Source organism: Otolemur garnettii, unplaced genomic scaffold, assembly GCF_000181295.1.
Source record: "Otolemur garnettii isolate 467f Iridium unplaced genomic scaffold, OtoGar3 scaffold00062, whole genome shotgun sequence".
Classification (NCBI taxonomy): Eukaryota; Metazoa; Chordata; class Mammalia; order Primates; family Galagidae; genus Otolemur; species Otolemur garnettii.
This window is the reverse complement of record NW_003852457.1, coordinates 10,755,678-10,768,190: the sequence shown is the minus strand read 5'-3', so window position 1 is coordinate 10,768,190 and position 12,513 is coordinate 10,755,678. Positions and strand designations below refer to the sequence as shown.

Below are 12,513 nucleotides of genomic sequence, written 5' to 3'. Positions count from 1 at the left end.
AACTCACCACCTTAGGTGTATGTGGCTGGCGCCTTAGCCACTTGAGCCACAGGCGCCGAGCCATGATTTGTCTTCTTTGATAAATTCTCTCCCATTGTGTCTGCGCTATAACCTTATAAATAACACTTTCAATGGCTATCTTTTTTTATGAATTAGTCATAATTTCTATTTTACTTTCTATTTTTGGACATTCAAGTTGTGTCTAGTTTTATACTATTAAAAATAATATTGCAATGAAAACTTCATTATAAGTATCTACATTTCAGATTAATCCCATAGAGTCCTAAAAACAGAATTAAAAGAAATGACCATTTTTAAGTCTCTTGCAAACTACCCCGGAACTCTATGACCTTTTTAATATTGACTTTGTTGTAGAAGAAAAAAATCTCTTTATTAATGCATTAATATGTTGGTATTCTCTTGTTTTATGACTCTTTATTGAAAGGAAAATCTATTATTTTGGAATTTCTAATTACATGAGTATTATTTATTTGGCTTCTGAAAGTAGATTTTGTTTTACTGGGTACTTGAAGAAATGAATCTCTGTTACAACTGTGTTTTTCTTTCTTTTTTTTCTTTTCTGGTCAGGTTGGGGAGACAAGGGTCTATGTTGTCTGTTCTAAAGTGCAGTAGCATTGTCATAGCTCACTGCAGCCTTAACCTCCTGTGTTCAAATGATTCTCTCATCTCCTGAGTAGTTAGGACTATAGGTGCAAGCAACCATACTGGCTTGATTTTTAAAAAATTTTCTTTTTTTTTTTTGGTCAGGGCTGGGTTTGAACCTGCTATACCTCTGGCATATGGGGCCAGTGCCCCACTCCTTTGAGCCACAGGCGCTGCCCAGTTTTTAAAATTTTTTTGTAGAGATGGGGCCTGCCTGTGTTGGCCCCTTGCTTCAAGTGATCTTTGTGCCAGAGGCTCCTATGGTGCTAGGATTATAGATATGAGCCCTTGTACCTAGTTCATAACTATTGTTACTAAGATTTCTAGATATAAAATGTGAATGCATATAATAAGTACATTACATTTTGCTTATCATAGAATTTCTTCCAGCTCTGATAACAGGAAAGCAATTATGTAAGGTATATTTAGCATGCATTAATTGTTTATTTTAGCAAAACTGATAGCACAAGGAAAATTTTCAAAACCTCAAGCCAATTTTGTTTTTTAAATTTCAGGTGCCATTCGAGCTCATAACGGTAGTCTTCAACACCTTACTTGGCTTGGATTACAGTGGAATTCATTGCCTACTTTACCTGCAATTCGAAAATGGCTAAAACAGCTTTTTCATCATTTGCCCCAGGAAACCTCAAGACTTGAAACAAATGCACCTGAGTCAATATGTATTTTAGATCTTGAAGTAAGGAAGATTTTTAACAAATTAAATATTTTGAGTTTTGTTTAACTTTTTTTCTAAATTAATTGTTCTTTAAATAAAACAGGTATTTCTACTTGGAGTGATATACACCAGCCACCTACAATTAAAGGAGAAATGTAGTTCTCACTATAGCGCCTATCAGCCTTTATGCTTACCTCTTCCTGTGTGTAAACAGCTTTATACAGAAAGACAAAAAACTTGGTGGGATGCAGTTTGTAATCTGATTCTCAGAAAAGCAGTGTAAGTAGTAAAGCATATATATTCTTTTAACATATTACTGCTTTGAGAAACTAAATCCCTAGTAAAAGAAGTGAAAACTTAACTTGTTATGTGACAGTTAATATACATGTAAATGTTGCACTGTGTGTTTCTAGTGCATTCATATTAAACTTTTTTTTAGACCTGGAACCTCAGCAAAATTGCGACTTCTAGTTCAACATGAAATAAATACTCTAAGAGGCCAGGAAAAACATGGCCTACAACCTGCTCTGCTTGTACATTGGGCAAAATGCCTTCAGAAAACGGTGAGTTTATTAAAGTGCAAATCTTTGTGAAGAACATTAATTTTTTAAAAATCATGAACTTTTTATTGAAGGTTTTTAGTTCTGGAAACAGCAGCTTATTTACATTGTGCCAAGAGAAGTATATCTTTATTCTTGCCGTAAAATATTTTACTGTTACAAGAGGGCTATCTCCGAAGTATTCAGCCATTGTTAATATTATTTTTCATGTCCAAGGCTGTTTACTTTATGGACAGCCCTTGTATATAAGCACTTAGTGGAGCAGTGCTATTATTATTATTTAGTAATGGAGTTGTTGTTATTGGTCAGCCTGAAACACAAGGCTTTGTAGGTAAAGGTGTTCTAGGTCTGTCTGAGTATTTGAAATCTAGCCAGGTGTGGGAAGCTTAGACAGGAGGATTGTTTGACCCCAGGAATTTGAGATGAGCCTGGGTAACATAGTGAGACCCTGTTTGTTAAATAAATGAGTGAATGAGTAAGTGTGTATGTACATATGTATATTAAGATAAATATAAATATAAGGTCTGTTGTGTGGCAGAATTAGGTGTAGATGGTTAGCCTTTTGACTAACTGGTCTTACGTAGAGGCAAATTTTGGTTAGCCCTTTGACCAAACTGACAATATAGAGAGGCAAATTTTGGCCATTTAAAAATGACAACTCTTAAAAAATAAAATCATTGAAAATGTCTAAAAGTTGAGTCTGGGATGATCCCTGGTATTAAGGTCATTATCCAATAGAAAGTTGAGCAAACAACTTTGAGATTCCATTTGGTTTTGACTTAAAATTTTATAGTTCTTAGTGTCTTGAAATGAATTTTTAGATTTAATCATGAGTTCATTAAGTTTTGTGCTTCGACTCTTTCTGTTTTAGGGTAGCGGTCTTAACTCTTTTTACGATCAACGGGAATACATAGGCAGAAGTGTTCATTATTGGAAAAAAGTGTTACCTTTACTGAAGATAATCAAAAAGAAGTGCAGTATTCCTGAACCTACTGATCCTCTGTTTAAACATTTTCATAGTGCAGACATTCAGGTAACAAGAGAATCCATTCTTTGTGAACTTACTAGAGATGTAGATTTCCAGCTTATAAACAAAAGAAATGGAAATATAAACACTCAAATTAATTGCCTTGTTATTTAATTGGTTGGTTTTCTAAATCTTTTACCTGTCACAAGTAAAATATGACAGAAACAAATTAATGAGATGTTATTATCTTTAGATCATACAAAATCTTTGAAAAAGATTTAAGTGAGTAAAAATAATCTGAGTAAAAATAATTTGACTGAAAATTACTAAATGTCTTTAGGCATCTGAAATTGGTGAATATGAAGAAGATGCACATGTAACTTTTGCTATATTGGATGTAGTTAATGGAAATATAGAAGATGCTATGACTGCTTTTGAATCTATAAAAAATGTTGTTTCTTATTGGAATCTCGCACTGGTAAGTAGATGGGATACTTGAACTAAAAGGTTCTTTTTTAAAACCTAATTGTTGGGCGGCCCCTGTGGCTCAAAGGAGTAGGGTGCTGGTCCCATATGCCAGAGGTGGCAGGTTCAAACCCAGCCCTGGCCAAAAAAACCCCTACAAAAATAAATAAATAAATAAATAAATAGCTATGATTTCTTTAAAAAAAAACCAAAACAAAACCTAATTATTTCATAAAAGCACCATTTGTTTAGATTTTTCACAGGAAGGCAGAAGACATTGAAAATGATGCCCTTTCTCCTGAAGAACAAGAAGAGTGCAAAAATTATCTGAGAAAGACCAGGGACTACCTACTAAAGATTATAGATGACAGTGATTCAAATCTTTCAGTAGTCAAGAAAGTAAGTTGCAGATGGTTGTATATAGTTTTTACGGATGAGCAATCAGTGTTTTTGTCTTGGTTTTGTATTTTGGCAATTTCAAAAACACTTCATAACACCTTATTACTAATGCATAGGAGGAGGATATCTGTGTTTTATTGGGTTTCTATGTATTAGGCTTGGTGTGTCTATTTTTAAAACTTAGGAATCTTAGGTATATGCTCTTCCAAAAGTACTTAGGGAATTAGAAAAGATCTAAGATGTAATATTTTGTGATTCTGGGAATCTAATCAAAACTATTATTCTAGTATTCAGGGTTCTTAAAGAATTTCACTGAAATTGAAAGGTGTTGGCAACTTCAGAGCATTTCTTCTTCTTTTTTTTCTTTTTGAGACAGAGTCTTATTTTATTGCCCTCGGTAGAGTGCTGTGACGTCATAGCTCACAACAACCTCCAACTCTTAGGCTTAAGTGATTCTCTTGCCTCAGACTCCTGAGCAGTGCCCTCCAGGCGCTCGCTACAAGGTCCGCTTTTTTTTTTTTTTTTTTTAATTAAGTCAAGTACACATAGATCATGAATACATCCATGCATATGTAGGGTACACTGTGCTGTTTTTTTTATACAATCTAATGTGGTTACATTAAACCAATCAACATAGCTTTCACCTCATTTACTTGATTATTGTGCCAAAACATCTGTGTTCTACATTTCACCGATTTGACTTGTACCCTTGTCATATGTTCCATAGGTGTGATCCCTCCTTTTACCCTCCCTCTATTGAATCTCCCCCCTCCCCTCCACTTCTCTCCATCATCTTGGGCTATAGTTGTGTTCTGTTTTTTACAAGAATGTGTGAGTAAATATAAGTAAGTTTCATAGGAATGCTAAGTATACTGGATACTTTCTCCTCCATTCTTGAGACATTTTACTCAAGAAGATATATTCCAGATCCCTCCATGTAAACATAAAAGAGGTAAAGGCTTCATCTTTTTTAAGGCTGCATAGTATTCCATGGTATACATATACCACAATTTATTAATTCATTCATAGATCGAGGGGCACTTGGTCTTCTTCCATGACTTGGCTATTACGAATTGAGCTGCAGTGAATAATCTGGTGCAGATATCTTCTTTGCTAAGTAATTCTTGGTCTTTTGGATATATTCCTAGTAGAGGAATTGCAGGATCCAATGGCAGGTCAATTTTTAGATCCCTGAGTGTTCTCCAAACTTCTTTCCAAAAGGAACGTACTAGCTTGCATTCCCACCAGCAGTGCAGAAGTATTCCCTTTTCTCCCCATCCACGCCAACATCTGTAGTTTTGGTATTTTGTGATGTAGGCTACTCTTACTGAAGTTAGATGATATCTCAAAGTGGTTTTGATTTGCATTTCTCTGGTGATTAAGGAAGATGAGCATTTTTTCGTGTGTCTGTATACCATGTACCTCTCTCTTCAGAGAAGTTTCTGTTCAGGTCTCTTGCCCATAGTGAAATGGGATCACTTGTTCTTTTCTTTATACTGAGTTTGAGTTCTCTGTGGATTCTGGATATCAGACCCTTGTCAGAAACATACCCTGCAAATATCCTCTTCCATTCTGAGAGCAATCTGCTTACTTTACTTACTGTGTTCTTGGCAATGCAGAAGCTTTTTAATTTGATCTGATCCCAGTAATGTATTCTTGGAACTGCTTCAGTTGCCCTGGGGGACTTCCTCATAAAGTTTTCTCCCAGACCTATGTCTTCAAGTGTTTCTCCTGCACTCTTTCCAAGAATCTGTATGGTTTCATGTCTTAGGTTTAAGTCTTTTATCCAGTGAGAGTCAATTTTTGTTAGAGGTGAAAAGTGAGGGTCTAGTTTCAGTCTTCTATAAGTTGCCAGCCAATTCTCCCAGCACCATTTGTTAAATAGGGAGTCTTTCCCCCAATTTAAGTTTTTGATAGGCTTATCAAAGATCAAATGACGATAAATGCCTGGATTCATCTCTTGGTTCTCAATTCTATTCCATACATCTACCTCTCTATTTTTGTGCCAATACCATGCAGTTTTGATCACTATAGATATATAGTATAATCTGAAGTCTAGTAGCATGAGTCCATCTGATTTGTTTTTATTTTTTATTTTTTATTTTTTTTTTCTGATTTGTTTTTATTTCTGAGTAATGTCTTGGCTGTTTTAGGTTTTTTCTGATTCCATATAAAATGAAGTACTAGTTTTTCCAGATGTTTAAAGTATGACAGAGGTGCTTTAATGGGAATTGCATTAAATTTGTGAATTGCTTTGGGTAATATGGACATTTTTTTTTCTTTTTTATTGAATGGTAACTATGTACATTATTGCACTTCTGGGGTAATATGGACATTTTAACAATGTTGATTCTTCCTAACCGTGAACATGGTATGTTTTTCCATTTGTTGACATCTTCTGCTATTTCTTTTCTCAGAGTTTCATAGTTGTCTTAATAGAGATCTTTCACATCCTTTGTTAGGAATACTCCCAGATGTTTCATTTTCTTTGGCACTACTATAAAGGGAATTGAGTCCATGATTGTTTTTTCAGCTTGACTGTTACTGGTATATATGAATGCTACTGATGTGTGAGTATTGATTTTGTAGCCTGAGATGCTGCTGTATTCCTTGATCACTTCTAAGGGTTTAGTAGTAGAATCCCTGGGGTTTTCCACATATACAATCATATCATCTTCGAAAAGTGAAAGTTTAATCTCTTCTGACCCTATCTGGATGCCCTTGATCACCTTTTCTTCCCTGATTGCGATGGCTAAAACTTCCGTTACAATGTTAAATAGCAATGGAAACAATGGGCAACCTTGCCTGGTTCCTGAACTGAGTGGAAATGATTTCAATTTAACTCCATTCAATACAATATTGGCTGTGGGTTTGCTGTAGATGGCCTCTATCAGTTTAAGAAATATCCCTTCTATACCAGTTTTCTTACGTGTTCTGATCATGAAAGAATGCTTGATATTATCAAAAGCTTTTTCTGCATCAATTTAGAGAATCATGTGGTCTTTGTTTCTTAATTTGTTTATGTGATGAATTATGTTTATAGATTTACATACATTAAACCAGCCTTGAGAGTCTGGGATAAAACCCACTTGGTCATGGTGTATAATTTGTTTGATGTGATGCTGGATTCTGTTTGCTAGGATCTTACTGAATATGCTTTTTTCTTTTTTTTTTTTTTTTTAGGGGAGGGGTCTCACTCTTGCTCAGGCTGGTCTTAAACCTGTGAGCTTAGGTAATCCATCTGCCTTGGCCTCTCAGAGTGCTAGGATTACAGGCATGAGCTACCAGCTCATTTCTTCTTATTTCATCTCCTGTGGAGAATGTCTTGTTTTCTAGTTGTCAGCAATTTGAGACTGGCTTGATGGTGTGACATTATTTCTTTCTGAGTACTTTGTTGTATATTTTGTGTTGCTACTCTTTGATTAGGATTCACGTTGTTGGATGTATTCTGGTGCCTGTGTTTCACTCTGTTCAAAGTTAATTAGAAAGTATCAGTAACTTATTTTGTTCACTTGGAAAAACTTTTCCAACTTCTAATGTTCTTCTACCATCCTTGTGGCCAAGAGAAGTAAAGAAGCAGAATAGACTGTAGAGTGAGAAGACTTCACAGTTTATAACATAATCATTTGTATTTCTGTTTAAAGTGCTTGTTAAAGTTAGAAAATTGTAAATAGTATTAATATAAAATCTTTGTATTTAGAGTTCTTAACTTTTGGTATTTTTACAAACTAAAGCCATTGATAAATGCTTTTTGTTTTTAGTTGCCTGTGCCTCTGGAGTCTGTAAAAGAGATGCTTAATTCAGTCATGCAGGAACTTGAAGACTACAGTGAAGGAGGTCCTTTTTATAAAAATGGTTCTTGGCGAAATGCAGATGGAGAAATAAAACATTCACCATCTCCCACCAAATACTCATTCTCTCCAAGTAAAAGTTACAGGGTAAGTAGGAAAGAAGTTAATCACTTTATTGTGAATTTGTTACTATTCTAAGTGTTGTAAGTACTGTTTTGTAATTATTCTTTTGTTTTGTTTCTTCTTTTTAGTATTCTCCCAGAACACCACCTCAATGGGCAGAAGATCAGAATTCTTTACTGAAAATGATTTGCCAACAAGTAGAGGCCATTAAGGTAAATCACTCAATTTCTCTAACCACTGCCTATTATTCCAAGATTCTCTCACTGACAATTTCCTCACTACTTCTATTTTTTTTTTTTTTTTTTTTGAGACAGAGTTCAAGTTGTTGCCCTGGGTAGAGTGCCATGGTGTCACAGCTCACACCAACCTCAAACATTTGGGCTTAAGTGATTCTCTTGCCTCAGCCTCCCAAGTAGCTGGGGCTACAGGTGCCCACCAATGCCCAGCTATTTTTTTTTGTCACAGTTGTTGTTGTTTTAGCTGGCTGGGCCAGGTTCAAATCGAAGAAACCTCAGTGGCTGGTGCTCTACCCACTGAGCTATAGGCGCCGCCCCACTTCCTTACTTCTTTCTAAAGCTAGTCAGTATGTCCCTTTTCCATCCTGCTATAGAATCATACTATGTTTTACATCTCTCTGTCTTGACCCTTTGCCATGTTTTTTGAAATTACATATGTATTTCCTTCTTCACAAAATTCAAATCCTTCAAAGGTTGAGACTGTTTTAGCCAAAATACAATACAGTTCTGGTACAGAGGAGATTCCCAGGTGATTGACCTACTGAAATATAACGGTAATACCTTGGTCAGTGAGTTCGTTCACAGAGTGGCTATGGATTAGGTATGTGTCAAATTTATAGGTAGGAATTGAAAGAGTGGTATACATTTCAAAAATTTTTTTTTATATATAAGGAAATAGTTACGTGTACATAATCTTATTTTAAGATTATGAGGTTTAAGAACGAAAACTCAGGCTCGGCGCCTGTGGCTCAAGCAGCTAAGGCGCCAGCCACATACACTTAAGGTGGCGGGTTCGAATCCAGCCCGGGTAGCTAAACCACAATAATGGCTGCAACCAAAAAAATAGCTGGGCGTTGTGGCAGGTGCCTGTGATCCCAGGTACTTGGGAGGCAGAGGCCGGAGACTCACTTGAGCCCAGGAGTTGGAGGTTGCTGTGAGCAGTGAAGCCATGGCACTCTACCCAGGAGCTCAGCTTGAGGCTCTGTCTCAAAAAAAAAAAAAAGAACGAAAACTCAACCAGCATGAATAAGGCCTAACAGAAATTTGGAATTATGTAAAATGGCCAAATATAACATCATAGGTTTCCTTGTGAGTAAAGAAGAAAACACACAAGGGTTGAAAAATCTACTTGAAGGAATAATGGAGGAAAATTTCCCTGGTCTTGTTAGAGATTAAGATGTCCAGATATAAGAAGCTCAGTGGAACCTATGAAAGTCATTGAACATAGGCAAGCACTACCAGTCTGGCCAAAGTCAACACAAAGCAGTAACTATTATTGAGCAACTTACAAAGGAAAACCCATCAAGCTTACTGCAAACGTTGTTATAGACATAAGCCAGAAGGGATTGGGGCCTCATCTTCAGTCTTCTCAAAAAGAACAACTGTCAACGTATAATTTTGTATCCTGTAAACGAAGGTTCCTAGATGAATGAGAAATAAAGACTTTTTTAGGCAAATAAATACTGAAGGAATTTGTCAAAACCAGATTCTTTGGTGCCTATGACTCAAGAGGCTAAGATGCCAGCCATATACACCTGGGTTGGCGGGTTCAAATCCAGCCTGGGTCCACCAAACAGCAGTGATGGCTGCAGCCAAAAAAAAAAAATAGCCGGCATTGTGGCAGTGCCTATAGTCCCAGCTACTTGGGAGGCAGAGGCAGGAGAATCGCTTGAGCCCAGGATTTGGAGGTTGCTGTGAGCTGTGATGCCAGAGCACTCTACCCAGAGTGACAGCTTGAGGCTCTGTCTCAATAAAATAAAATAATAAAATAAAATTCCAATGGATCACATTTATATATATACAAAAAAAGAGACCAGACACACCCTGGAGGGAAACTATTCAGAACTGTGTTATATATAGATCAGAACCCATCAGTGTAAAAGCACCCAAAAGCTAAAGCTCAGGGCTCATATAAGGTAACACACACACACACAAAGATTATAGGGTTTAGATAAGCTTTATTTCTTTGGAATTGGAAATACAAGTAGATTATTAATGCACATTGGGTAACAACTAAATTCCTCATACATTTAATATTATATGAAGGATATCCTGATGTGGCAATTATTATTGTTATCAGTAGTGTGGGGAACGTAACAAAATACTGTTTTTAGAGGAAATTTTTTGAAGTTACACAAAATTTTTTTTATATTTTGTGTAATCGTGACTTATAATAGTATATAAATTTTGATTTGAGGCTCAGGCACTCAATATTGTATTCTGTGGAAGTATAGTGGACTAGTCTATGAGCCTGAAAAGCTGGGTGTTAGCACTGACTGCCACTAATTAATTGTCTTGGACCAGTGACTTCCTTACCTTTGTGTCTGTTTCGTGGTTTCTCCTCTGTAAAGTATGGGAATTTTTGAAACCAGTTCTCATCACAATTTTCAGTACTTTAAACTTTAAAAATCATGATTGTGCCACTGTTTGCATATTCAAGACTGTAGTCCAAATACCAGTAGTGACTAATAAAGTTTTTCATTTGATCCCACCAATTCCTTATTTTGGGATGTGCAGCATCTAGACTGGGTGTAGTAGATAAATGAGTAGGGAAATTTTTATTTAGCTTAATAATTTAAGAGTTTTGGATCTCATAGTTATGTCTTTCTGGGAAATTTTTACTTGAAACAGTTGTAGAATGAGAAAGTAGACATGTTAGCTCTGCTTCACATCTCAGTTGTTGTAACTATCGGATGTCTGATCTGGTATAGAGAAGTTTGAAAGTATTTTCAAAATTGACCTGATACTGCTATAGTTTCTTTGGAATAAGAAATACTTTCTTGATTATTTCTGTTTGTTAAAAGGGTCTATTTTGCAAGGGGACATTTTATTGGTTCTGGAGTTGGGGTAGGATGTTCTCATTTATTTGTCTTTAGCAGAGATGAGAGAGCTAGCCACATATATTAGAAGGCAGTATATCTAGGCAGAAGCTGCTGGGCTCTGCAGATTTTTAGTCGTGGAACCCAAAGCTGTACCTTCTGCTTGGCTCCTTCAACCAGCTGGGAACCTCGGATGAGAACTGCACCCAGGCCAGCACCAGCAGTTCAGCCACCAGCAGCAGACCCAACATTAGCAGTTGGCTCACCTGCTGCTGCAGCCAGCTCTGATGAGCTAGAAGGCATCTGTTGCATCCTGTGTGTCTGTAGGCTTTGCAGTGGGCACACATTGGGTTGTGCCATCACTGGGGGCTTCAATGAAGGATGTCATGCTGAACCCTCAAACCCTGCTATCACTTATTGGGAGATTCTCGGAAGCTAGCCAGCACAACAGCAGGTTGGCCCTTGCTTCTAGGACATGAAATAGTTTTTCATTTTATAGAATCAGACTGACAGAAAGCTAAGTGAGGGTTTCAGTGAGGTGCTGCTGAAATAGTGCAAACTTAAAAATGGCTTATCTTTATCAAGATACTCAAATTGAAGAAATGGAAATTGCCTCTCAAGACCAGGTTAATTTAGCATGATATGTAATTGATAATGAAAGTATAAAGTATAAAACCATCAGTTAAACCTCTCCTCTGTTATTAATAGCTTCCTTGCTTCAAAATTATAGTGGAATAAGATGTTGTAATGTGTAGAAGTTCATTGAGATGGGAAAGAATTTAGGGCTGGGCAAATGTTGGTGTAGCCTCTTTAGACCAGCTGTTGTGATTTTTAAAAAAAAAAAAACAAAAAACAGAGTCTTAAGCTGTTGTCCTGGATAGAGTGTGGTGGTGTCACAGCTCATAGCAACCTCGAACTTGGGCACAAGCTGTCCTCTTGGCTCGGCGCCTGTGGCTCAAGCAGCTAACGCGCCAGCCATATATACCTGAGCTAGTGGGTTCAAATCCAGCCCAGGCCCACCAAACAACAATGATGGCTGCAACCAAAAAATAGCGGGGCATTATGGTGGGTGCCTGTAGTTCCAGCTACTTGGGAGGCAGAGGCGGAGAATTGCTTGAACCCAGGAGTTGGAGGTTGCTATGAGCTGTGATGCCACAGCACTCTACCCAGGGCAACAGCTTGAGGCTCTGTCTCACAAAAAAAAAAAAAAAAAAAGAAAGAAAGAAAGAAAGCAGTCCACATGCCTTTATTTTAGTAGAGATGGAATATTGCTTTTGCTCAGGCTGGTCTTGAACCTGTAAGCTCAGGCAGTCCACCTGCCTCGGCCTTCCAGAGTGGTAGGATTATAGACGTGAGCCACCGCACCGGGCCTTGGCTATTGTGATATTATTTGTGAGGACATTAGAATAAAGTGATTTATCCCCCTTCTTCCCCCCAGAAAAGGAGGAGGAGGTAAAATATCGGAGTCCTGTCTGGACAGCAGAGAGGTTATGAAAATATTTTTGGAGTCAGATTTTAGCTGTATTTCTTTCTCATTCTAAGATATGAGTTAATGTTTGCTGCATACAAGAATCTCATCTTGCCTTCAAAGATAAATACAAACTCAGGGTGAAGGGGTGGTCATCTATAATTGGGGCAAATGGAAATCAGAAAAAAGCATGTGTTTCAATTTTATTAGCAGATACAGTAGGCTTTAAATCAACAAAAGTAAGGAACGATAAGGATGATCACTTCATATTTGTTAAAGGTAACACTCAACATGATGAGATTTCACTTATTAACATTTATGTACCAACCAGAATGCGCCTCAATTT

General features: G+C 37.0%; 1 protein-coding gene across 3 annotated transcripts in view; it reads left to right on the top strand.

The window, feature by feature from the left end:
• LOC100950429 (E3 SUMO-protein ligase RanBP2) overlaps positions 1-12,513 on the top strand; it is a 99,326-nt gene that overhangs the window by 48,969 nt on the left and 37,844 nt on the right. For all 3 annotated transcript variants that reach the window (XM_023514935.1, XM_003792896.3, XM_023514934.1), the window contains exons 10-17: positions 1,179-1,360; positions 1,443-1,618; positions 1,779-1,902; positions 2,771-2,932; positions 3,207-3,344; positions 3,584-3,730; positions 7,492-7,668; positions 7,773-7,856. In XM_023514935.1, the coding sequence (XP_023370703.1) occupies positions 1,179-1,360; positions 1,443-1,618; positions 1,779-1,902; positions 2,771-2,932; positions 3,207-3,344; positions 3,584-3,730; positions 7,492-7,668; positions 7,773-7,856 (1,190 nt within the window). The remainder of the gene's footprint in view (positions 1-1,178; positions 1,361-1,442; positions 1,619-1,778; positions 1,903-2,770; positions 2,933-3,206; positions 3,345-3,583; positions 3,731-7,491; positions 7,669-7,772; positions 7,857-12,513) is intronic.